Source organism: Mytilus californianus, unplaced genomic scaffold (genome assembly GCF_021869535.1).
Source record: "Mytilus californianus isolate M0D057914Y unplaced genomic scaffold, xbMytCali1.0.p SCAF_4, whole genome shotgun sequence".
NCBI lineage: Eukaryota > Metazoa > Mollusca > Bivalvia > Mytilida > Mytilidae > Mytilus > Mytilus californianus.
The window spans coordinates 24116859-24144694 of record NW_026262690.1 but is presented as its reverse complement, the minus strand read 5'-3'; the positions used below and the strand labels follow the sequence as shown (position 1 = coordinate 24144694).

General features: G+C 33.5%; 1 protein-coding gene across 8 annotated transcripts in view; it reads left to right on the top strand.

Annotated features, from left to right (window-relative positions):
* LOC127737748 (mucin-5AC-like) overlaps positions 1–27325 on the top strand; it is a 40184-nt gene extending 12859 nt beyond the window's left edge. For 3 of the 8 annotated variants that reach the window (XM_052248638.1, XM_052248643.1, XM_052248641.1), the window contains 3 exons: positions 20377–20486; positions 24116–24311; positions 26411–27325. In XM_052248638.1, coding sequence (XP_052104598.1) covers positions 20377–20486; positions 24116–24311; positions 26411–27033 — 929 coding nt within the window. In that variant the 3' untranslated portion in view covers positions 27034–27325. Of the gene's footprint in view, positions 1–1390; positions 2248–4826; positions 5211–10380; positions 11704–20376; positions 20487–24115; positions 24312–26410 lie in introns of those variants that run through there. The other 5 variants (XM_052248640.1, XM_052248642.1, XM_052248637.1 and 2 more) reach the window with 4 other exon arrangements.
* Positions 27326–27836: the final 511 nt, after the last annotated feature.

The window sequence follows — 27836 nt, the reverse complement described above, 5'->3', positions numbered from 1 at the left end:
CTTACCATTACTTAGTGCCCTTATACTCTTTATTCTTTCTTCAATGGTTGGTGGTTCAATGTTCATATCAACAACATCTCCAGGTTGTATATCTGCTAGTACGGGTGGATCTTTCGAGTTTAAATTCTCTTCAGAGTGTTCTTTCCATCTCTCTAACTGTTCCTTCTCGTTGGTTATTATATGTCCCTCTTTTGACTTTACAGGTCTGTTTCCTCTCATGCCACTGTTGGAAATTTTCTTGCTCAGCATATATAGCTTGTTCTGCTCTCCCTTGTTTGCTGCATCTTCTGCACTTTTTGCTATATTATCAATATATTTCCTTTTATCATCTCTTGTACTAAATTTTACCTCCTTGTTCTTTGCTTTATAATCGTTCTCCAGCTTTTCTTTCTGTCTTTGTGATCTTGTAGCATTGATTTTTTGTTTTATCTGTTTTCGTTCTTGTATTTTGTGGATACTGTTGACAGTGATCCATTCTGGTTGTTTCCTGTCTTTAAAACCCAGTGTTTGCTAACCAACCTCACATATTGCTTGTTTGATATCTATCCACTGTTCTTCTATGCCTTCTGTTTCTCCCAATACCTGAAATCTGTTCCTTAACTCAAGTTTGAACTCGTGTGCAATTTTTGGTATCTTAAGCTTATCTGTGTCATATCTTTTCTTCTGTTCCTGATTTACTCTCTTTCGACAAAGTTTTAGCTTAACTCTGGAAATAAGTAATTCATGATCACTTCCAACATCAGCACCTCTATATGTTTTAAAGTTTGTTACTCATCAAATACTTTGTCAAACCTTCATAGAATTTTATAAAACTTTGGCAGAAGCTTTTTTTATGATTAAGAGATAATGTCTGATGCAAAGTTTTGAAAACATATTTTCATTTTCAGTATTTTTCTGATAGATGGACTTAGTTTTTTTCAGTTAACTTTTACAGACAGTTTGGGATTACATTTTTTTTTGACATGATAAGTTTGTAAACCTTCATGGATTGTTATGAAACTTGGACAGAAGCTAATCTTCAAGACAAAGAAATAGCATCTAAAGAAAAAGTTTGATTTTTTTTTTAATTCTGTATTTTACTGATAAATTGACTCACTTTTTTAAGTCAACATTACACTGTTACACTGACAGCAGCAATCATGGGCGAAACACAGGGTTCCGCGGAACCCCTTACGAATTTTTAACATTGCTGTTAGATGATTTTTGCTTGTTTCGGTTCATATTTTTTTTTAAATGACCTATAGGCTGATCTTTGATATTTCTTTTTGAGTCCGATGATTAACCTGAATGTTATGGACCATACAATTATCCCAGGATACCATGTGGTTTGTTTCATTTAGTTTTAGTTATACTGTATCATTTCTATATATATATATTGTTTTTGTTTCAGACGTGATAATTGAAAGTGGATCAGCACTATTTTATTTTCTAATGTTAGTTGTACCAGTAGTAGTCTTACTGTTCAGATTATACTGTTGGGAACTTGTGAAGAAAAGAATTAAAACAAGGTGTTGTAGTAATGGGAACACAAACGCAAGTTCTCAACAAGATGTTATAGATATCTCGGTCTTTGATCCTCCGTCATATGACGACTTATTTGGTTCCCAAACACACACGAGATTTGGTGATATCAAATGCAATAATTGTAATCACTTAAAAAACACTTGTCACTCTTTTAAAGAACAATCAAATGCAACTGCTCAACACTCAAACTCAAGAAGAGGCGAGTTCTCCGGTGTAGAATGCTCGTGTGAATGCCATAAAACAGATAATTGCATAGCTTCCGGTTTAAGGGGGGCTTTACGGTGTGAATCTAGTGATAATTATTCAAGGACAAATGCAGCGTATATTTACGACAACGAAGGAAATGATAATACTGGAAGCAGAGCAAGGACAACTAGCATTTCTATAAACGTAATCAGTGGAGCATGTATTGAAACCCCGCCTCCTGCTTACTCAGAGGCCTTAGTTATTTTGAAAAGGACAGAAGGTTTGGATGCAACACATTTATGAGGGAATTACAAAATGTTAACAATAAACATATGCAAAACATACCAGGCCGATTGAAAAATTCAAATGCAAAAAATAATAAGTCACATATATCATGAATGTTAATAGTAATGGTTCGAACAAGCTTTTTCGAAAGGACATTAAATTTGCGGCTAACATATGTAGTTTGTAGTCAATTTCAATATCTAATTTGACACCGACGTCTGAAATAGATAATTGTTTAATATTGAGAAATCATTTATCTTTATATTTATTTCGAAATGTTGATTGTTTAAGACAAAAAAAATATAGATCAGAATAAGGAAAGTCCATTTAGTAAGCAAAGAACCTGTATCACTCACCTGGCTAATGTGTTTTGATATATCAGTATCTTCGATAAATCTGAACCAGGATAATAGAATATAAAGCCATGTCTCTTTTAATAATCATCACTTCATCTCCGTTATTCTAGTGATACTGACATTATAAAAAATAAAGAAGATGTGGTATGATTGCCAATGACACAACTCTCCACCAGACCGAATAACATAAGTTAACAACTATAGGTCACCGTACGGCCTTTAACAACGAGCAAAACCCATACCTCATAACAAGCTATAAAATTCCCTGAAATGACAGATGTAATACAATTCGAACGAGAAAACCAGCGGCCTAGTTTATGTGCAAAACAATGAATGTTTGTTTAAAGCTTTATATTTCAGAAGGCCTGGATTCTTCATACCATGTGTGCTGGTACCTTATGTTACGAAGTTTCCGTCTGTCATATGTCCATTGTTCTTGACCTCATCTTCATGGTTCAGTGACTGCTTGAAAAGAAACCAGTGTTTTGTTAAGTGGATACTCACTTATTATGAGTAATATGAAAACTTTATATAGTATATCGGTTCCTTGCAACGTCTACATGTCCCTCAGGTAGAGTTCACCTGACCGCGACCTTATTCCATGGATCAGTGATCAAGGATAAAGTTACATGGTCAAGTCCATTTCTCAGATATTATAAGCAATAGGTCAACTATATTTTGTGTATGGAGTGATTGGCATGTGAACATGTCCGCGGGGCAGGTTTCTTTTGACCTTGACCTCATTTTCATGGTTAATTGGTCAAAGATAAGTTTTTGTGGTTTGGTCCATTTTTAAGATATTATAAGCAATTAAGGGTATTGAACAATTATGAGGTGTACATTTCTGTCTGGCAGGGTTCATATGACCTTTACCTCATTTTAATTGTTCATTGGCCAATGATAAGTTTTCGTAATTTTTTCAGTTTATCAGATACTCTAAGTAATAGGTCAACTACATTTGGTGTACGGAATGATTGTAAGGTGTACATGTCTGTCTGGCAGAGTTTAAATGACCTTGACCTCATTTTCATGGTTCATTGGTCAATGTTAAGATTTTGTGGTTTGATCTGTTTCTCAGGTACTATTAGCAATATGACCAGTATATTTAGTGTATGGAATGATTGTAAGGTGTACATGTCTTTCTGGCATGGTTCATCTGACCATGACCTCATTTTCATACAACATTGATAATGTTAAGTTAATGTGATACTTGTAGTAAAACCTACATGTTACAGACTTTCAATAAAACAGTCGAGACATTTCAGCGTGTGCACTCTTTGTTACAATTATCATGCTGTGAAAAGGTAATCCTAAACCAACACCAACATAATGTTTGGAGAAAGGCTTTCGTATGCAAATACCTTCATTTTGCTGAGCGACGTCCTTCGATGTTAAATTTCACCAAAATTTGAAAATTGTATTTGTTTTATATCACAATGACTTTAACAGCAGCATTGAAACCCAGAATAACACTGTAATGATAAGGATATTGAATTTCTTCAGTTTTATTCGTTCTCGTAACCATATGGACACACTGCCACTGTCACTATAAGTAGCATGTTCTAAATAATGATTTTGAAATAGATACATGTAGTTTATACAAGTATGGTTTATGTATTGGTACCTAAAATATTTATAAATAGTGATCATTTCCACATGTTTATCGGTTGGGAGTTGTGGCGTGCCCCTGTGATCTAGCTACCTGGCGACCGGAGTCGGTGTGAGGGCAGGAGTCCCTGCTTTCAGGTGATCTATGTTGAGCGGGCGTCCGCATTAATATCGGTATCAATATGGGCACACCGAGGGAGCTCAGTATGACCAGGTTGTCTTAGGAGGGACGTACATGCCAAGGGCGGAAACGCAGCAGGCAAAAGTCCCCGTGTCGATCAGTAGTGGGATCGCGCCTGTGAATAGGCATCTGTCAGCAGTCTGTCCAATATAACTGGACTCGAACTCTTTTTTTTTGCCACTGAAAATCGTAGTGCTGTGTAAAACAACCCCAAAATCACCAGGAAATGTTGTCTCTTTATGGAAAGAATACAATTTGCAAAACATTGTCGCTGAAAAGGTAGTTGAATGATTATGTTTCTTTGTCTTTTCCGCAATGTCTAATTAAGGTGGATCCCCGGGGGGGTCCATTAAAATCCATAGAATTTTTTAATAATTTGTCAAAATGTAGTTTTTATCATGCTTTTTTCCAAAATATAATAAAAAGTATGGGTCACCGGACTTTTTTCGCGCTACAGGTTGTGCAAAATTGTCAGATTTTGTATAGATTTGTGCATGAAAATTCCAATTTTGTGTGATAAAAAGAAAACTACACCATAGAATTTTAAGATAAAATGTGAGAAGATAGCTCTTATAACATTGCTTTTAGATAAGAAAAAGAAAAAATGGGGTCACCGGACCTGTTTTCTTGCTACATTTAAAAAAAGGTAAATTTACAATTTCTACTATAAAAATTACTTTGTCTGAGTTCCTACTATCTGAGTTATCTCCCCTTACGTGGCAAAGTTGAAAAAAATGAATCAAACTAAAATATTGTGTTTTTTTTAGAAAATACAGACGTAATTATGATAAAACACATAATTTTCTATATTAACATGAAAAGTCTTACACATGAATAACATACTACTCTCAAAATTTGCACATTTCATTAAAGATCTAGACCAATTGTTATCTACTGCTTCAAAATCCAAGATGGAGGAAGACACCCCAGCCACCTTAACATGACCTATGAACTCCGGTCACAAGTCGGGAAATCGCCAGTTCTTGTCTTTGTTTCAAGTTGGGGTTCTTTTTTCTGCACTTGAAAGAAGTTGGTGCTGATCACAGATTTGTGTAGTTTCTGTGAAAGAGGTAGTACCAATTTCTACTGTATTTATTTCACAGCAGGGTCATTTTCAAAAAAAAGTCTTTTCATCTTTACTTAAACACGCAGTAGCATAGCTCAATGTGTACTACTTTAAGGTTCTAACACAATTACGGATAATTCTTTAAATAGATCACCAAATTATAAACGGCTGACAATGTACAGTCCAAAACCGCAATTTTGACAGATGTTGGCAAATTTTGAGTATCCATCCTAAAACAAAAAAAGGCACCAAAAAGTCATCCTTAACCAGTACCAACATAATGTTTGTAGAAAGGCTTTCGTATGGAAATAACTTCATTTTGCTGTTCGACGTCCTTCGATGTTAAAGTTCACCAAAATTTGAAAATTGTATTTTTTCTTATCACGTGTGTGGCGTTATAGTAGTTACATAAATAGGATAACAGGAATTATCACAATATGGATATTTGACAGTTCAACATGCCACATCAACCACCAACACCCGAGTCATCCTAGAAAATAGACGTACAAACAAAAATACACAGCAACGAACAATACAAAGTCGAGATACCCTGACAACGAACAGGCACAAAATGCGTTGGGGTTCAAATAGTCTTACGTGCGCATAGACCTCCATCATTGCTTACCAAGATGCAAAATATATAAAAATAAGAAAATGTGGTATGATTGCAAATGAGTCAACTCTCCACCATTGACCAAATGACATAGAAGTTAACAACTGTAGGTCACCGTACGACCTTCAACAATGAGCAACCGCATAGTCAGCTACAAAAAGGCCCCGAAATGACAAATGTAAAACAATTGAAACGAGAAACTAACAGCCTGATTTATGTACAAACCAATGATCTTAGAAAAGGCACATATACAATGTGGTGTGGTGGGGTTAAACTAGTTTGCTGGCGCCTAACCCTCCCCCTAACCTGTGACAGTGGTGTGACAGTACAACTTAAGAACAAACTATAAAAATTAGTTGAAAGGGCTTAACTCATCAGATCGATACAAAGTAGAAAAAAACATCTAACAAAAACACAGACCGGACGTAGTAGGATATGTATACATTCCCACAACAAAATGGACACGTAAGTACGGTATTTTCATATAACATGTACAAGCCAGTTTTTATCTATTTTTTTTATTTCTAAAGTCTCAACACATTGAAACCATAACTTTTCTTAAATATTCAATAATAATATGTTAATATTTGCTTAAATAGATCACTATATGGACTAAAATCACAAAGATATACAATTTTACCATTATGAATGTATACAACAAACTTTTCGGAGAGTTAGAAATTCTAACAGATTAAGGAAATGATACCTTTCGGAGAGCTAGAAAACTGATAAAGGAAACAAGAAGAATAGTGAACCTGCTGATTGTTTCTTGGGGCCTCGGTGTGGTCTAATTCGTTCATCTAAAGTGATCACTAGCCTGTCAACTCTCAGGTTATAATTGACAAGGATTGCAAGTTTTCATTTCCGGGTACTCTCAATAAGAACAGACCGCCATGATAAAGTCAATGCCGCCGAAAATGGAGTTAAACACCAACAAACAAACAAACATTGTGAGAAATTATACATTTGTCAATAAATCGGGATTATGCTTCACAAAACATAAAATATAAGCCTTTAATTTGTGAAACACAATCGGGTACATCCCATCCCATCTTACTAATATTTGACACTGTAGGAATAAGTCAATCTGACATAGACACGAAACTAATACATTTAGTCATCTATTTTAATATGCACGCTGTATGAAAAAGTAAGTAGTATTAAGTTATGGTATGTTTCCTTGTACACCTGCATAATTAAGTTTAAGGTAAATGATATCAAGGAAAGGATATTTTGGGTTTTATGATATATTTATTCAAGATAAAAGGCATGGATTTGACAGACCCAATAAATTAAAATGACATACAGATATAGCACTAGACAGTTACAGACACTAAAAAGATTTACAAATATTATACTTTAAAAAATAAAATTATGGCAATTGTCATGATATTTTGATATTTGACTAGATTGTAGTAATGAAATTAAATAGACTAGATTTTCACCGCAGCCTTATACCTTAGGATGACCCACAAAAGTTAATGAAACTTATTTCCAGTGGGGTCGTTTTAAGAAGAGACTACCAGTTCACACCAAGGTTGACACATATAACAAACAAAAATCATTTAAAATTATCACAGATAAAGGCTCAAAGCCTCGTTAAAATTAATAAAAAAAAATTCACTGTTAATGATGGATTTAAATTTGTCCATCAAAATTGTTTTTACTTGTACTTTAAAATTATATTTCTTTGAGCAGCTTTGAACTATTTCTGGTAGCGAGTTCCAATCGTTTATTCCATTAAAAAAAGTGGTAGATTCACACCCTTTAATTCCAGGTATATAAAAATATTTGTTACTAGATCTAGTATTGAAAGATGTTTCATTTCTAACAAAATTAGTATGCAAATAATTTGTGTATATATTGTTAAAAATATTGAAAACATGAGTGAGTCTCAGTTGTTTGACTCTATTAGTAATATTTAAAAAACCCAATTTCTCAAATTCAACATATGTCATACTCTTTCTAGGATGTAATTGCAGAATAAATCTCACAATCTAATTTTGTGCCACTTGAAGTTTATTCTTCATTTGTTTTGATATACCTTCATAAGCCTTTGGTTGACTTTTTTCACTATAGAATTGACAATAAAATCACCAGTCAGAAACTGATCAATTATTATTCCCAAATATTTTACAAAATTTTTGGATTCAATATTAATACCATTACAGTTGATAGCAAAAACACCCGGTACTAGAGACCGAAGTTTTCGACCAGGACCAAAAATTATACTCTCCCTCTTTCCCAAATGTAGGGACAATTTATTGTCAGTTAACCACTCAAGGCATGACTCCAGAATTCTGGATAATTTATGCGTGAGGACCCCAGGGTCTATATGGGAAAATAAAATTGCAGTATCATCTGCATATATCAAAACTTTACAATCTGAGTCAATGCTAGTTTGAACATCATTGACATAGATCAAAAACAATAGTGGACCAAGTAAGCTGCCTTGAGAGACACCACATGTAATATTACACACTTCTGAAGATACCCCATTTACACTTCAGGCGGAAACCCAGTTGAAATTAAACAAAAGAAATGAAACTCTTTGTTAGAGAAGGTAAAAAAGCAAAATTGGTATATTTTAATTGTTTACATCTGTTTCTATGGGCTTTAAAAACTTAATAAAGGTGCATAATTTAGGATTTTATGCATCTTACATACGTGTTTTTACATGAATTATAGTATGGAGCTTCGAGATATTTGTAAACTTTTCAATAATAGACAAATTTTCACAAAACAGTCGATTGTGGTAGGTGCAAATACAGTTGGATCTTTTCTGTGCATAAGCATGAATTCCTCCGAAAAAAATTCCAAAGAAAGATAACAGATTGACCCTTTTAAAGCAATAATTTACATCTCTGCCCCCGGCGACAGTTTTTTGGAAAAAAAATCCCGAAAATGGGCAATAATTTCCTCAAAAAGAGAAAGTCGAGTACACCTTTTTTGTTTAGGCGTGTTAGAGTTGACTATTATGACTTGAAAACGTGTAAAAGAAAAAATATTTCACACATCACCTCGCTTCAAATTCTATTACTTTTGTATTTTTAGGCTCAAGGTTGATATAATAACATTAAAAATTTACAGTACTAAAATATAAAATATATGGGTTAGGTGAAATATCTTTCTAGTGAGTCATAACAGCAGAATATGTGTGTTCGAATAACAAATTTTTACTAAAAGTGCTTGACGACAGACTTTCAAGTTGGATCTTAAAAATGCATATCTTCAAAAAAAATCATTTTTTTGTGTGTGTTATCTAGGATAATTAGTCTTCAACTTCTGAAAATTTTTAGTCCGCCCTTCCACAAAATATTTAATTAGAATTTTTTTAAATATTTTTGTACTTTCGAAAATTCCCCCTGACAACCGATCAGATAATAGTTTTTGGTTGATCAGATGCATAAAAGTACATTAAATGATGCTAAATAGCTAGTAGATACATTTATCTTTTAAAATACAACTTGCATATAAGGATCGTAATTATGCTATGTGTATATATTTGTTGGTTTTCAAGAGCTAAATTGACAGCGCGTCATCACTACAATGGCTTCCGTTTTTACGATTATAAAAATTAGGTGGCGTAATGGGGAGACAATTTTGACGAAGTAGAATCCTGACTGCACTTACAACCTGTTTTCTGTTTGTCAAATAGGACTCAAACCAAGGTAAAGATCTTACCCCAATAACTTCTAATTTGTCACATAATATCTTATGATCTACTGTGTCAAACGCCTTCTGTAGGTCTAATAGGACCATGCCTTTGGCTGTTTGAGTTTTAATGTGATCTATTAAGTGAATGAAACAAGAATCAGTTGAATAAGAACTTTCAAATCCTGATTGAAACTCAAATAATAAATTATTTGAAATCAAGAATTTTTCAAGTTGTTTATATGCAGCTTTTTCTAGAATTTTAGAAACAATACTTAAAATGTTAACCGGCCTGTAATTTTCAGGCTTGAGTCTGTCATTTTTCTTAAATAGGGGCTTGACCTTAGCCATTTTCAGATCGTCAGGTACCGTACCTTCAGAGATAGATAAATTTATCAAGAAAGTAATGGGAATTTTCAAAATTGGGGCTGCATCCTTAAGAAACCTTACTGGAATACCACCAGGCCCATGCTCTTACTTATTTAAACTACATAGTTCTTTATAAACAAAATCCTCTGTTATATGTTTTAGATTAAAAATGATATCTGATTCCCTTCTCTGAACATAGAAAGATTTTACAATATTTGTAGTGGCACTATACAAACCCTTTGCGCTTGGTAGTTTTTCTACCAATTTTGCAGCTATAGTTGTAAAGAAAATGTTAAAACTATTTGATATTTTTTTTCTATCATGACAGTTTTGCCCATCAATATTTAGAACTAAATTTGGATTTGATTTAGGATTCTTTTGATATCTCAAATGTTTAAAACTATTCCAAAGTTGTTTTGGATTATTTCTATTTTCTTCAATTTCACTACTATAGTTGTCAGATTTTGCACTTTTACATGATCTCTTTACATGATTTCTGAGTTTACTAAACTTCTTATAATCTTCAGGATTTTTAGAAATCTTAAAAATCAGATAAAAATTTTGTGTCTTAACTGAATATTTATCAAAATTTCTGCTGACATCCATGGTTCTGTTCTTTGTTTAATACAAATTTCTTTAAGAGTGTAACCCTGTCAAGAATATCCATAAAAATTTCTTTAAAAAATGACGAGGCCTCGTTTATGTCTGAGGCACTGAAACACTTTTCCCATTTTGCTTTAGTAAGCTTAGCTATAAACTCATCTTTATCATATGATTTCACAGATCTGACTTTAACATTATTGTGCTTATTATATACAGATTTTGCTAATTTTCTAGTACAATATATCATACAATGATCACTGAAACCAATATTTAATACACCAGACTTACAGATTTTCTCAGTATTATTACATAAAATATGATCTATTACAGACGCTGTAAATTCTGTAATTATTGTTGCTCTTTAATAATTTGACTTAAATTAAACAATTTTAAAAGCTCATTGAAAGATTTATACAGTGATCCACTCTGATCTTTAAAACATATGTTCAGGTCACCAAGTAATATAATTTCACAGTCCTCTCTTAGCTGAGACAAGAATTTTTCAAATTTCTCAACAAAATTACAATTTTGAGGGGGTCGATAACAAGTCCCTACAAAAATTGGTTTAGATTTTGGTAATAATAATTCAATACACAAAAATTCATCATTATTGTTTATTTCGTCCAAATTTATTGGTGTAAACGCAAGGTTTTCTTTAATGTACATACATACATACACCACCTCCACATCTGTTGCGGTCTTTTCTGAGGAATCTGGATAGTCTATCCAGGGTTAGCCTCTGTATTGGTTATCGTTTCATCAAACCAGGTCTCGGTAACAGATATCACTGCTGCTTTTGTTTTAAACTCAATAGTCTGTAGTTCTGGAATTTTTGTAAGTAACAAGCGGGCATTCAGGTGGATAAAGTGCATTCCCTTCTGGAAACCTTTAACGAAATTTTTATAATTTATCTATTTTCTTTACAACAACAAACTTCCTTATAAAAACCTAGAAAGTTTCCTCGTCTGTGTACTTATCTATTGTTGAAACAGATTGAATAAATTGTACACTAGTAAAACAGGTAAATTATTAATCAAGACAATTTCATTAATTAAATACCTCGTTTTAGTTCACAGTAATCGTTCGTTGTAGTATAACCTGTTTCCATTTCACGGGTCATTGATCAATTATGCATTAACCTTATTGTATTGCCATGAACAGAATTACGGATACTAGTCCTACTAGAAGCTTGGAGCAGATATGTACTATTCTTTGCTCTGTGGATTGTATTTGTATATTTATCCTGTATATGCCTCGGGTAAGTATGATATATTTTTTAGCCTATTTTGGTTTGTTACAATTTTCAGCAAATTATAAAAAAGATATAAAAATCCTACAGCAAATGCTATATGGATATCATGAAACATCAATACTTAGAATTCAAGAAGAGATGAAAGTCAATAAAATCAATGTCAAATAATATCAAATTTTAGATTCAGAAATTCTGTTTCATTGAGACAATCATTAATGCCAAACACAATCTGAACTTAATTTAACGATTTTTTAATAAGTAAATGAAATCAATGTTCACAAGCAAGTTAATGCTATGACCACGCATGACTGTGTTTTATTGAACATCAATGAGTCGAGTTCACCGAATATTGATACATCGAAAATAACCCCATGATATCTAACAAGTAATAGCTTTTCTGAAAAATCTAGCCGTCTCATAGCTGATGAAATTTGAAAATGTTTTCCATGCAGAATAGCATTGTATAGTCAATTACAAAAAATAAACAGCAAATACTAATTTTGAGATTTTCCAATATCTTTTTTGTAGGGAATCACAGGCAGTTGTCTCTGTTTTTTTCCATATATACCTTTATATAACATTAAGGTATATATGAAATTTTTCAGAGACAAATGGCTGTGGGGGGAATGTATAAACACCGAAAAAAGAGGGGGTCATTACTTTTTGAGGCCTTTTTCGAGTATACATTCCAACGTAACTTTCGAAGCGCTCGACAAAATTCGTTTATTTCACTTTGTCGCATAATGGACTTGATATTGAGAGAAAAATAAGGCCTTTAGGGAGCTCCCATTTGATTTTTATTGGGGGGGGGGCTAGGATAAAAAATTTGTCCTGCATTTTTTTTAGTTGTAATCTGTCCTGCATTTTTTATTTTTCACTCTATTCGGTCCTGCCTTTTTTTTATTAGTTTATCCTGACTTTTTTTTACATTAATTGTGATCCTGCCTTTTTTTGCCAAGTTGCTCATCCTGCCTTTTTTTTACTCAAAACCCCTGTACTGCCTTTTTTAAAAAAATCATCCTAAAAAGTTTGACAACAATGAATTTGAATACTATCAGTATGGCATAAGCCATTCTGGTTTATGTTGATAAATCATAATTATGATTATACTGTAAAAATGCTCTTTCAAACACCGTTGATTGTAGCTAGAAGTCAGCTGGCCTCTTATTATAATTTACCCCACGCTATTTAAACTTGACCCTTCTGTCTTCCCTGTATTGATGTCTGAAATGTACAGATGTGCCATCTTCTATTTATTTCTTAAATTTCTTGAAATATATTTTCTGTAGTAAATTGAGAATTATTTCTGAAGTGGACACAGGGATATATTTGCGCGAGCTCTAACCATTTCAATATAGAGGGAAGGACTTCCGTGTCATATTCGATTAAAATATTATAGACAAGACACGACAAGACAGTTTATTACAACTTAGGCCCGTACATATATAATGAGCTACAAGAGGAAAACAATTATACATTAACAAAAGGAGAAGCCGTTTTGAAGACATTTCGGGCTTGGTGCCAGCAAACTAGTGTAACCCCGCAACATTATGTGTGTGTCTGTCCCAGGCCAGGAGCCTGTGATTCAGTGGTTGTCGTTTGTTGCTGTATATCATATTTTTTTCGTTCATTGTTTTGTACATAAATCAGGTCGTTAGTTTTCTCGTTTGAATTGTTTTACATTTGTCATTTCGGGACCCTTTATATCTGACTATGCGGTATGGGTTTTGCTCATTGTTGAAGGCCGTACGGTAACCTTAGTTGTTTTAAACTTATGTCATTTGGTCTCTGGTAGAGAGTTGTTTCATCGGCAATCATACCATATCTCATTTTTATATGGAGCAAATCCAGGATAGCTGTTCAGCTTTAATTAAAAATTTTATATACTTATAAATTAGAACTAAAATATTTTGTCAAAACATCGCAGCCAGCTTTTAAGGACTTGGAATATTAAAAAAAAAGAACTAACAATTAATGATTCGTAAGAAATTTAAGTACAATTTATGACTAATAGCCTTATCCTTTTAAATAAATAGATATCTTAATAATTAAACATCAATTTAAGTACTACTAATTTTCATGTAACACTGCCCTTTCCTCGATCTTGATATCTATATCATTAATGGAAAGCTTAATACTAAAATATATGATAAAAGAGATGATTTTTCATTTCCTATCGTTAATTATCCATTTTTAGATGGTGACGTTCCCTTGTCACCATCATACGGTGTTTATATATCTCAACTTGTACGATTCGCTCGTGTATGTAACAATGTTTTAGATTTTAACGAGAGAAATTTATGTATTACTGAAAAATTATTACACCAGGGTTTTCGATATCACAAACTAGTCAAAACATTTACTAAATTTTATCATCGGTATAAGGACATCATTCGTAAATATAGCTCAACATGCAGACTTCTTATACGTTCAGGTATTTCACATCCAATTTTTTATGGAAATATTCTTTATAAAGCACAAAAATGTCAGTATTCACCTCTGAAGCTAACAAAACCTTAAAATAGACTTATTAAGAAGGGATATAGTTACGATACTGTTGTCAGGTCATTAAAGATTGCATATTTTGGCGTTAATATTGATTCACTTATAGGGTCTTTTCATCGGCACTAAACACATTTATTTAAAAACCAGTTGTTGGCATGACACGGGTTATGTTCTTCTCATATATGTTATGATGGTATGATACTAAACCCCTAACGGGAAGGATTGTGCTAGACTTGCTACAATTCCCTTTCTTTTATTTCTTTCTTACTAATTTATATGTTTACTGTTAACTTCCAGTATACTGATTGCTTCCTCTGCAGATGTCAGTATAATGGTAATCTCCAAGTTATAGCAGTAAAATTGTTAAAGGTGCAAAATTAGAAAAAAAAATAATAAGGAAGGGACATGTAGCAAGTCTAGGATTATGCCTGATATTCATATGATGAAGACATAATCTTTCAATCAGTTTAATTGAAGCCTGGAGCTGGCATGTCAGTTAACTGCTAGTAGTCTGTTGTTATTTATGTATTATTGTCATTTTGTTTATTTTCTTTGGTTACATCTTCTGACATCAGACTCGGACTTCTCTTGAACTGAATTTTAATGTGCGTATTGTTATGCGTTTACTTTTCTACATTGGCTAGAGGTATAGGGGGAGGGTTGAGATCTCATAAACATGTTTAACCCCGCCGCATTTTTGCGCCTGTCCCAAATCAGGAGCCTCTAGCCTTTGTTAGTCTTGTATTATTTTTAATTTTAGTTTCTTGTGTACAATTTGGAGTTTAGTATGGCGTTCATTATCACTGAAATAGTATATATATTTGTTTAGGGGCCAGCTGAAGGACGCCTCCGGGTGCGGGAATTTCTCGCTGCATTGAAGACCTGTTGGTGACCTTCTGCTGTTGTCTGTTCTATGGTCGGGTTGTTGTCTCTTTGACACATTCCCCATTTCCATTCTCAATTTTATTATAGTAAAAACATAAACCATTTATATATAATATATTCCCAGTCCGACACCAAGATACGCGGGAAAGCTACGCATTGCATTTCAGACATAAATAATGATTTCACGCTGCTACTGGAAGCATTTGAAAAACAATGCAAAATTTACACAAACATGTCAGTACAAAAAATGACATCACTTTCAAGTAAAAATTGCTCTAAGCAGTAAGAAGAACATTCTGACAATTTCAACGCTGAAATTTTAATTGCATTTGAGACCACACACTTTTGTCGATTTCGTAGTATCTGTATCTGTATCGTTACAGAGCACATGTTGACGGTGTTTGAGAGCTAATTTGAAGCTAACGAAGATTAAGTTCTTTAATTGTTCAGTTTTAGATTGTGTTGTATGAAGTGCCTTTGAATTGTTCTTTACTGAATTGTTTACTATATTGACACTCAAATTCGTCAAAACATTTAGGTTTAATAATCCTTTTGGTTTTACTTTAAACAAAATTAAAAAAAAGTTTTCAGAATTTATAGCTGGGACTAAACCCTCAACTACTTTGTACAGAAATACCAGCGGCTGGCTTGTTCTTCTGGGCTGCAGGTTGTCTAGTTCTAAGTCGGTTAAACATTTTGGTGATCGGTCCTTCAACTCTTGATGTGTAATTCCCTTGAATCTCTACGTTGGATCCTTTCTAGTTGGTGTATGTTGTTTGTTGTATATGAATCCCATACTATTGCCCAATATTCCATTGGTGATATAACTAATGAAATGTAGTCTTTTGGGCAGAATCGTAGATAACGTCTAAGAAAGCTTAGTGTGGAATTTGCTTCGAGTAAGTAGAATCTGAACCCTATATCTTTGCTACAGGAAAATATAACCCCGTAAACTTCGGTACGGGTAACATTAAAGTCTGTAGGTCTATAATCGACACTGTGGCTGCTTTAAACGCAAGACCGTATACAATATATACCAATTTATTAACACAAGTTTGACAGCTTGAAAGCTAGGGGAAGACTGCCCAAGCAACAGTTTACAAAATATACAATAATTCATTAATCTCAAGTTAAGATCTTAAAAACATTATAAAAGGTTCTCATGAAATATATCTATCATTGTCTAATCTTATGTAATCATAAACGGATTATTGTCCTCCGGCTTAACTTAGCAAAATAGCGATAATTGCTTCTTTTGTAGTTCGAGTGAAAGATACATGTATTATCTTTCGCACTTTTAACTGCCATCGGATTAAGTTGTAAAATAGTAAATCTATAATCTCTTTGAGTATTTGAAACAAAGAAACATTATATTTAAGAATAAAGAAACATTTAAAACAAGAAATATTCAACTTAAAACTAAAATGAGAAATATTCAATTTAAAACGAGAGTTCATATATATATATATATTCAATTCAAAACGAGAGTTCATATAAATATTCAATTCAAAACGAGAGTTCATATAAATATTCAATTCAAAACGAGAGTTCATATAAATATTCAATTCAAAACGAGAGTTCATATAAAGCACTTTGCAAATTAAATAAAAAGTTCCTAACGTCACTTTTCTTCCGGTTATATTCTCCACTACTTCCCCGAAGTGCTCGTCCCGAGCACAAATTACTACATTTCGTTTTAGTGTTGGTAATGTTATTCCATCTGTGGGTAATTTGTCTTTGGGTAATTAATCTTTCTGGTTGCTGAAAGTGTGTACATACTGAAAACATCACGAACATAGAAAATGCACATATTGGACCTTTTAATAAATATACAAAGGGGGTATGATGAGGGGAACTAACACAAATATACTAAAACATTCCGAGTAGGGGGACAAGCATAAATATACTAAAACATTCGGAGGAGTTGGACAAACATAAATATTCTTAAATATTCTGAGGAGTGGGACAAACATACATATACTAAAATATTCTGAGGAGGGGGACTAACATACATACACTAAAATATTCCGAGGAGGGAGACAACTGACATAAGTATACTAAAAAAAAATATATCCATTTCAACTTCACAATTGAAAGGAACATGACTCCATTAAATGTGTAGATATATTAAACAAAAACGGGGCTGCTTTTATTATAATCATAAAAGTAGGACTAGGTATTCAAGGAATTGGAGGAAAGGGGAGGGGGGGGGGGGCAATAATGATCATTTGTCTGTTTAAGATCCTAACAAAAACTACATTATACTGAAAGGTTTTCGAAAACACCATCAAGAATTTGAACCGATTATCATATTATCAGTGGCTATATTTGTACCTTGTAAACAGGTTTTGATCAAACATCATAATGTAAAATATATAACCGGGCGTTTTCCGTGTTATAGTAATTCAAAGACGGAATACCAATACTTTAAACTTTATTAGCAAGGTCCGGACAGTACCAGACCTAAGACCTAAACTGACTACAAAATAACATACAAAAGCATATATAGAAAACAGTTACTATAGCAAAGGATTAGTGTCCAAAGGATTAACTTGTCATCGTCAGAGTAATTTCCATTACGACAAACATATATTTAACAATAGAATTAATTAAACACAAAGAAATGTAAAAGGTTTGATGAACGGATTAATAAATTGTCACTATAGCACTTAAAATATATTGTTGGAATTAGCTTTATTTCTATTTCACATTTGTCCAAATCTTCCTGGTTATATTCGCCACTACTCCACCTAAACTCGGTCTCCGAGTTTGCCGAATGAATTTTGTTATCGTCGTGGGTATCCTCCTCCTCCTCGCCGATGACGTTGCTGCGAATTGCCACGCGAGCAAATTGCAAGGGTCGAACGCACATCTCGGTTTGAATGTTTTATATCTAGATGTTGAATCTCGTGTCTACTGTTTACGTTCTCTTCCTTAAGTCTCTGAATTTCGTCTTCCATATCATTTAAGATGCGATTGTACTGCATGTCAGAATTTTTGAACTCCATTGTTAAGCGTTGTCTGGTGTTCGTTAAATTTAGGTTTTCCTCTTTCAGTTGAACTATTACTCTTTCCAAATGTTCATTTCTATCTGTATAACCACTTATTTCTTTTTCAAACTTTTTAGTTCGACTTGTATGTTCGGCTAATTCATGTTCGATCTTTTGAATTATCCGGCCATGTTCTAAACGTTCCAAATTTAATTTGTCCAAACTGTCACTCAACATTACATTATCTTTCACTACAGTATCCAATTTAGAATTTTCACACTTCAGCACAGCGATTTCTTTGATGAAGTTTCGGTTAGACACTTTCAACTTGTTAATGTGTAGTTTCGCGGATTCGTCCTGTATGGAGCACGTAAAAGCGGAGAGTTCCTTGTCCTCGAGTTCTTGAAACGGAAATTGAGACATTTGTTTCTTTTCAATAAACGTTCTCATTCGGTCGCTGTCTCTTTGAATTTTTGACTTTGATTTCTTCTTCGGTTTTGGGTTTTCACACGACTTAACGTGAAAACTACACATACGGGCAAAATGTCCATGATGTCTGCACTTGTAACAATAAGCGTTAGCTGCATAACACCGATGGTAGGTGAAAACGTTCAATGTCTTACCACAATATTTGCACAGAAATTCCAAATAGGTATCTGCTTTTCTCATCGGAAACGGATGTCCATTTCTGCAAGGCTGGTAATTCCAGGTTCCTTCCATATAGTTGCTTCTAGAGGTATTCATTACTAGTTTGGGGGAACTAGCTCAAGATCGTGCCGCGGGTACCTCAACCAATATATAACCGGGCGTTTTCCGTGTTATAGTAATTCAAAGACGGAATACCAATACTTTAAACTTTATAAGCAAGGTCCGGACAGTACCAGACCTAAGACCTAAGACCTAAGACCTAAACTGACTACAAAATAACATACAAAAGCATATATAGAAAACAGTTACTATAGCAAAGGATTAGTGTCCAAAGGATTATCTTGTCATCAAAAAGGTTTGATAAACGGATTAATAAATTGTCACTATAGCACTTAAAATATATTGTCGGAATTAGCTTTATTTCTATTTCACATTTGTCCAAATCTTCCTGGTTATAAAAACACCAAAAACATAATCGTTCATCAAAAAAGAAGATGCTTTACCATGGAGAGAATTGCATATTTAAAAAAAAAAGGAAGCAATCAATATGTGTGATAACAATAAAATTTATTTTAATACCAAAATGCTAATAAAAACGATCTTTTTTTACTGAGAAAAATGAAAACTTTGATCATACGAAATACATTTTTTAGGAACTTTGTTTACAAAATTTTGCTTTCAAAAGTGCATAGAAAGTGCATTTGCAAATAAACATGAAGAAATTTACACATGCAAGTGGAAATTTACTAACACAAGAACAACATGCACAATCTTATCTTTATTTTCAATCTGAGTAGCAATTTTTCCTGAAAAAATCGACAAATTCGTTCCTTTCGTATTATAGATTTCTTCCAAAAACGACGGACCGCCGCGATATCAGCCTTCAATAAATCAAAAACAACCGAAACAAACATGTTTTTCTATTAAAGTCAGGAGCCTTTATTTCAGTGGTTGCCGTTGGTTGATGTCTGTCTTACTTGTTTTTCGTTTGTTGTTTTTAGCACAAATCGGGTTATTGGTTTACTCTATTGAAATTTTTCACATTCAGTCTTGTCGGGACATTGCATAACTTTACAGTATGGATTTTGCTTCTGTTGAAGATCGTACAATGTTCTATAGTTTGTTACAACTTCATCCTTTGGTCTCTGGAAGATAATTGTCTCATTGGGAATCATACCACGTCTCCTTATTTCAGTATTAGTCAAACGCTGTGTCATTGGCACCATTTTCTGATATTTAAGAGACCAGAATGTTTGGGCTTCAAAAGTCAATATATGATAGTTTATACTTGAAATGTCTATTATAAGACATGTTTTTTAACAAAGTTAAAGTAAGATTATATTACAATCAGTTCTCAAACAATTGCAAAAAGTCATCCTTATGAGTTTAGTGGCTTTTTGTTAAATTCCGTTCAACTGTTCAACGGTAGATCAATCGTGGAATTCACTCACAAAATCTAATTACTATTTAGTATTATATGGAGTAAAGCTCTTTATATTAAAATTCCTACAAATTTCATCAACTTTCCGATATTAAAAGTGTGAGTTAGACAAAAACAGGAAAATTGATTATGCTCTTTTTACAACTAGTGTTCATGCTTTGTCACATTCTCATCCGAAGCTAACGTATTATTTAAAATTATTTTTTCAAGAGTCCAGTAACGGTCTGCCAGGAACAACATATAAAAAATGGACTTGGACCAAATGGTTTGATACAGATTCAGGAGAACGTGAAACAGAAACCTATGAGTCCATTGTAGCGGTAAGTAATGATCTCCTGTGAGAACTAAGACAAACCTGAGTCTTTTGTAGCGGTAAGTAGTGATCTCCTGTGAGAACTAAGACAATTTTATGAGGCTATTGTAGCAGAAGTAATGATCTCCTGTGAGAACTAAGACAAACCTATGAGTCTATTGTAGTGGTAGGTAATGATTTCCTGTGAGAACTAAGACAATTCTATGAGGCTATTGTAGCGGAAGTTATGATCTCCTGTGAGAACTAAGACAAACCTATGAGTCTATTGTAGCGGTAAGTAATGATCTTTGAGAATTAAGACAAACCTATGAGGTTATTGTAGCGGTAAGTACACTAAAACAAACCTATAAGCTATTGTAGCGGTAAGTAATGGTCTTCTGCGAGAACTAAGACAAACCTATGATGCTATTGTAGCGATAAGTAATGATATGTGAGAACTAAGACAAACCTATGAGGCTATTGTAGCGGTAAGTAATGGTCTTATGTGAGAACTAAGACAAACCTATGAGGCTATTGTAGCGATAAGTAATGATCTCCTGTGAGAACTAAGACAAACCTATGAGTTTATTGTAGCGGAAAGTAATTATCTCCTGTGAGAACTTGCATAAACCTATGAGTCTATTGTAGCGGTAAGTAATTAACTCCTGTCAGAACCTAGACAAACCTACGAGGCTATATAGCTAGTGACTGCTTCCTGTGAGAACTAAAACAAACTTAGGAGTCAGTTGTACCGGAAGGTAATAATCTCGCTAAGACAATTCAAACCTATGAGGCTATGTAGCAGTAAGTGATTGCCTTCAGGAAGAACTAAGACAAACATATGAGGATATGTAGTCGTAATCGATTGCCTTCTGTAAGAACTAAGACAAACCTATGAGTCTATTGTAGTGGTAAGTGATTGCCTCCTGTGAGAACTAAGACAAAAGTATGAGACTATTGTGGTGGAAATTAATTACCTGCGGTGAGAAGTTAGACAAACCTATGAGGCTATGTAGCGATATGTATTTACCTCCTTGTGAAAAGTAAGACAAATCTATGATGATAATTGAGTGGTAAATAATTACCTCCTGTGAGAACTAAGACAAACCTATGAGTCTATTGTAGTGGTAAGTGATTGCCTCCTGTGAGAACTAAGACAAAAGTATGAGACTATTGTGGTGGAAATTAATTACCTGCGGTGAGAAGTTAGACAAACCTATGAGGCTATGTAGCGATATGTATTTACCTCCTTGTGAAAAGTAAGACAAATCTATGATGATAATTGAGTGGTAAATAATTACCTCCTGTGAGAACTAAGACAAACCTATGAGGTTATTGTAACGATCTCCTGTGAGAATTAAGACAAACATATGAGGTTATTGTAACGATCTCCTGTGAGAATTAAGACAAACCTATGAGGTTATTGTAACGATCTCCTGTGAGAATTAAGACAAACCTATGAGGTTATTGTTACGATCTCCTGTGAGAAATAAGACAAACCTATGAGTCTATTGTAGAGGTAAGAAATGATCTCCTGTGAGAACTAAGACAAAGCTATGAGTCTATTGTAGAGGTAAGAAATGATCTCCTGTGAGAACTAAGACAAATCTATGAGTCTATTGTAGAGGTAAGAAATTATCTCCTGTGAGAACTAAGACAAACCTATGAGTCTATTGTAGTGGTATGTAATCACCTCCTGTGAGAACTAAGACAAACATATGCGGGTATTGTAGCGGTAATCAATTACCTCCTGTAAAAACTAGATCAAAAGGTTTAGGCTATTTTTTTCAGTTATTACCTCTAATTGAAACCATATTAGGTAATATGCTGAGTCCTACCCGTTCTCTTGAAAAACAATGAAGAAATGTTGATTTTTTCCGGATCCTTACAGCTTTTACTATTAGTTAAAATCTTTTTGTTTAAGTCCTTTGATAATATCTAACTTTGCCAAAAATTATGTGTAAAATTGTCATATTTTGTTCAACAATTTTTTTGTTCATGACATTACAACTAAATTTTGTGAACTTGAGTGTCCATATCATATCAACCTAATCATTTATTAATGAAACGAACACAATTTTGAAAGACTGACGAATGTTACTTTTTTGTGTTAATTTCAAGGGCCACATAGATACTCTTATACCTCCTCCACATTAAACAAGTTTTAATAATGATTATCTATGATTTATCAAGACAAACTTTGCAATTGTTATGCTTTTGATTTATGTAACAAAATAAACTATAAAGCTAACACCTGCACAATAATTTCTTGTTGAAAGACTGTCACGGTTTAAGGAAAAAGGGGGGTTTCTGTTGTGTTATGCATTATAGCATGGTAGCATGTACATGTATCATAATAATTACGTTCTACTTTCTATAAACATTTTAAATCTCGTAAGCTACTTTACAAAATTACAGGCACATTAACACATCTAATTTTCCAGTGGCAATCCATTTTTTTTCAATTTGATATTCACGGTCCTGAATATGCATTCTAATTAAATTTTCAAAAATTCAAAAATTATATGAAATAGTGTTAAAAAGTATGTCAACATCATCATTATCTTCCTTTACAGAGATTTTAAATATCACAAAACTTTTTTGTTTTGTTTCATTTTTTGTTTCTTTTACCTGTTCAAAGAGCACGTCGACAATAGCAGTTAAAACATACAGATGTACCTTTTTTAGTTATAACAACTTAAATGATGTAAACCCGCCTTTACAACATATTTGTACAAAACTTAAACCTTAAAACCATTTTAAAACATGAAACAACATTTATCTCGAAATTTCTTTTTGTGAGCATGATAGGAAAAACTCTCAAAATTTACATCCATCACACCATTGTGTCCAAAACTCCGACAAAAAATGTTTCTACACAGTGCACACGCACACTGTTAAAAATGTATGTAAACAATTTTCCAACGGAATGAGTACCAGTGGCGGATCCAAGGGGGGGGGGGGGGGGGGGGGGGGGGTTCCGGGGATTGCAACCCCCCCCTTTTTTTGACGATCAATGCATTTAAATGGTTACTAGTTGGAACCCCCCCCCCTTTATCCTGGGTTAGAAACCCCCTTTTATAAATGGCTGGATCCGCTCCTGAGTACACTACCTGCCACTGGACGTTAACAAACAGTTAGCAATCAATCAATCATAAACACAAGTGGCTACATATTTCAAAAATAGTAAAAGAATTATCTTTAAAAAAAAGCATTGCAGGTGCGCTATCGACAGGCTATGATTTTCATTTCAGAGAGGTTGGAACATTTGTCTGCAAGTGCGCTTTTGGCAGGCTATCATTTCTTTTCAGAGAGGTTGGAACATTTGTCTGCAAGTGCGCTTTTGGCAGGCTATCATTTTCTTTTCAGAGAGGTTGGAACATTTGTCTGCAAGTGCGCTTTTGACAGGCTATCATTTTCTTTTCAGAGAGGTTGGAACATGTCTGCAAGTGCGCTTTTGACAGGCTATCATTTTCTTTTCAGAGAGGTTGGAACATTTGTCTGCAAGTGCGCTTTTGACAGGCTATCATTTTCTTTTCAGAGAGGTTGGAACATTTGTCTGCAAGTGCGCTTTTGACAGGCTATCATTTTCTTTTCAGAGAGGTTGGAACATTTGTCTGCAAGTGCGCTTTTGACAGGCTATCATTTTCTTTTCAGAGAGGTTGGAACATTTGTCGTGGTGGAAAACTTATAGGATGTGAATGTAAACGAGATGACACAAAAGAAATTCTGTCCAATGGCGATTTCTTTAATACCTCTCATATACTCGGTACTGATCTACAGTGTAAACTAAATGGAATCGAGTGTCATAATATTCTATGTATGAACTTTGAAGTCCGCTTTTTATGTGAAGGTAATAAAATTGAATTAAAAAATGTAAATAGTAATTAGTTCGTGAAAATAGTGTAGGTACACAAAAACGCTGTCTAGACTGTCAACAAACATTTCATTTTTTCCTTCCAGAGTTTTTAAATCTATATTTTTTTTGTATAAGCTTTGCAGAAGTGCAGTACTGAAGGAAGTTTCATATATATTTGCCAAAGAAAAACCTATTTAAGTTTTTTTTTCCAGCATTATAGGTGATGTTACATTCTGCATTAAATACTTATTATCATAAATATATACATAGGCTATTAATCTATCCAATCTTAAAGGATAAATTATAATTATTACAATCTTGCTACATATTTTTTATATATATGTAAATACGTTCAGTTGTATACTATATGCGTACTTCACTCTACAGATGATCTGTGTGATAACTTTTTCTTGTTGCATAGCAGATTCAAATGTCGTTTTGAAAAATAGGAAAACATTTGAAATGAGAATAATAACAACATCTCTATTGGGTTTTCCGTTCTAAAACACGTGTTCTTTCTATCGTGCATAAGAATTTATAAGTTTTCCCACCGTTCCTTTGTATACCTTATAAAAATCATGAGTACTAAAAAAATAACGAGAAGGGGGAGGGGGAGAGGTCTCTCCATTTTTCTTCCATTACAAAATCTTAGAGAACCACGTGTAGAAATACACTTGTTATTACTCGTGGAGAATGGAACGTTCATATGGCAGTCAAATAGATTTGGGCGACTTCTCTTTTTAGAATGTTTTTTCATCTCTCAGCGATCAACAGCTGCAAACAAAAAAAACATTTTTCGACTCGGTTGCTACAATATCTCCAAACATCAAGTGTTTTAAATTTTAACCAGTTGAATTATATTTTTCTTAATTATTTGCTATGTTTTGATAAAAAAAATCTTGCGTTTTTCTCAATTTATTTTGTCATTGATTAGGAACAGATGCCTCACATGGCCTACCCTAAAGCAATCAATCACTACAAATTGACTTTGAAAGGGATTTAAAAAAAAAAACAAATAAATATATATTAAGGGAATAATAAAAATTGAAAAAAAATATATTCCCTGCTATTAAAGTTTTGAATTTCTCATGCACCAATATTGTGGCTTTGCTGTGAATTAAACAAAACAAAATATGTGATCGCTCAGGAGATAGATGACAAATCTAAAATCAGGAGATGGACCGACTTTATATATACTATTATTATCTAGTTTGTGTTTCTTTCTAAAGCAATTTTGTTGTCCAAGAAATAAATTGTTTATGATGCATTGTCTTAAAACACTTTTTGATAAATCAAATCGATGTATTTTCTACGAAGCAAAGATTCTATACAGGTTGTTGTACAAGTGTAACTAACATATATGACGACTTGATTGATTCCTGGCTATGACAATTAATTAAGTATACTCGTGGCTCCCTCTTACCTTAAAATATAGAACCTTTTAAAAATGTTTGTAAGTAGATGTGGTATTATTGCCAATGAAACAACTCTCAGAGACCAAATGATGTAGAAGTAAGCAATTATATGACATGACACCGTACGGCCTTCAACAATGAGTAAAAACCATATCGCATAACAAGCCATAAAAGGCTCCGAAATGACAAATGTAAAACAGTTAAAGCGAGAAAACTAACGATCTGATACATGTACAAAACAATGAACGAAAAACAAATATATGATTACAGCAACAAACGACATCCACTGAAGTACAGGCTCCTGACTTGGGACATGCCGACAATACTACATTAACTATGAACCTTCTTTTGTTCTAGCATAATGGGGAAAGCTAGATATCAAAACTCACCCGAAATAGTTAATATTGCAATTTTTTTTCAATCGCGAGTAAACGAGTTTTGTTTTTTGCTAACAATGCTTTTAGATGATTTTTTGCTTGTTTCTGTTCATATTTTTTAAAAATTGACCTAATGGGTGATCTTGATATTTCTTTTTGAGTCCGTGGAAAGCAACCTGAATGTTATGGACCATACAATAATCCCAAGATACCATGTGGTTTGTTTCATTTAGTTTTAGTTATACTGTATCATTTCTATATATATATATATATATATATATATATATTGTGTTTGTTTCAGACATGATAATTGAAAGTGGATCAGCAGTATTTTATTTTCTGATGTTAGTTGTGCCAGTAGCAGTCATACTGTTCAGATTATACTGTTGGGATATTATGAAGAAACGAATTAAAAAAAGACATTGTAGTAATCAGAACACAAGCAGAAGTTCTCAACTAGATGTTATAGATATGTCGGTCTTTGATCCTCCGTCATACGACGACTTATTTGGTTCCCAAACGTACACGAGTATCGGTGATATCAAATGCAATAATTGTAATCACTTAAAAAACACTTGTCACTCTTTTACAGAACAATCAAATGCAACTGCTCAAAACCCAAACTCAAGAAGAGGCGAGTTCTCCAGTGTAGACTGCTCATGTGAATGCCACAAAATAGATAATTGCATAGCTTCTGGTTTTAGGGGGGATTCACGGTTTGAATCTAATGATGATTATTCAAGTACAAATGCAGCGTATATTCACGACAACGAAACAAATGATAATACTGGAAGCAGAGCAAGGACAACTAGCATTTCTATAAACGTAATCAGTGGAGCATGCATCGAAACTCCGCCTCCTACTTACTCAGAGGCCTTAGTTATTTTGAAAAGGACAGAAGGTTTGGATGCAACACATTTGTGAGGGAAATACAGAATGTTAAAAATAGATATACACAAAACATACCAGATATATCAGTTTTGAAATAACACTCTATTGGACGATTGAAAAGTTCAAATTAAAAAATATTCAGTCACATATATCACGAATGTTTATAGTAATGGTTCGAACAAACTTTTTTGAAAAGACATTAAATTTGCGGCTAAAATATGTAGTTTGTAGTCAATTTCAATATCTAATTTTGACACCGACGTCTGACATAGATTGTTGTTTAATATTTAGAAATTATTCATCTATATATTTATATAGAAATGTTGATTATTTGAATATTTATTCAAGACAAAAATCCTAGATCGAAATAGGAAAGTCTATTACGTAAACAAAGTACCTGTATCACTCACCTGGCTAATATGTTTTGATAGGCCAGTATCTTCGATGAATCTGAACCAGGATAATAGAATACAATAGAATATGTCTCTTCATCTCCATTATTCTAGTGATACTGACATTATAAAGATAAGAAAATGTGGAATGATTGCCAATGAGACAACTCTCCGCCAGAGATCAAATGACATGAGTTAAAAGCTATAGGTCACCGTACGGCCTTCATCAATGAGCAAAACCCATACCGCATAGTCGGCTATTAATGTCCCCGAAATGACAAACGTAAAACATTCAAACGAGAAAACCAATGGCCTGATTTATGTATTTACAAAACGATGATCGAAAAACAAATATGATATACATCAACAAACGACAACCACTGAATTACAGGCTCCTGACTTGGGACAGGCTGAATGTGGCGGGGTTGGGCTAGTTTGCTGGCG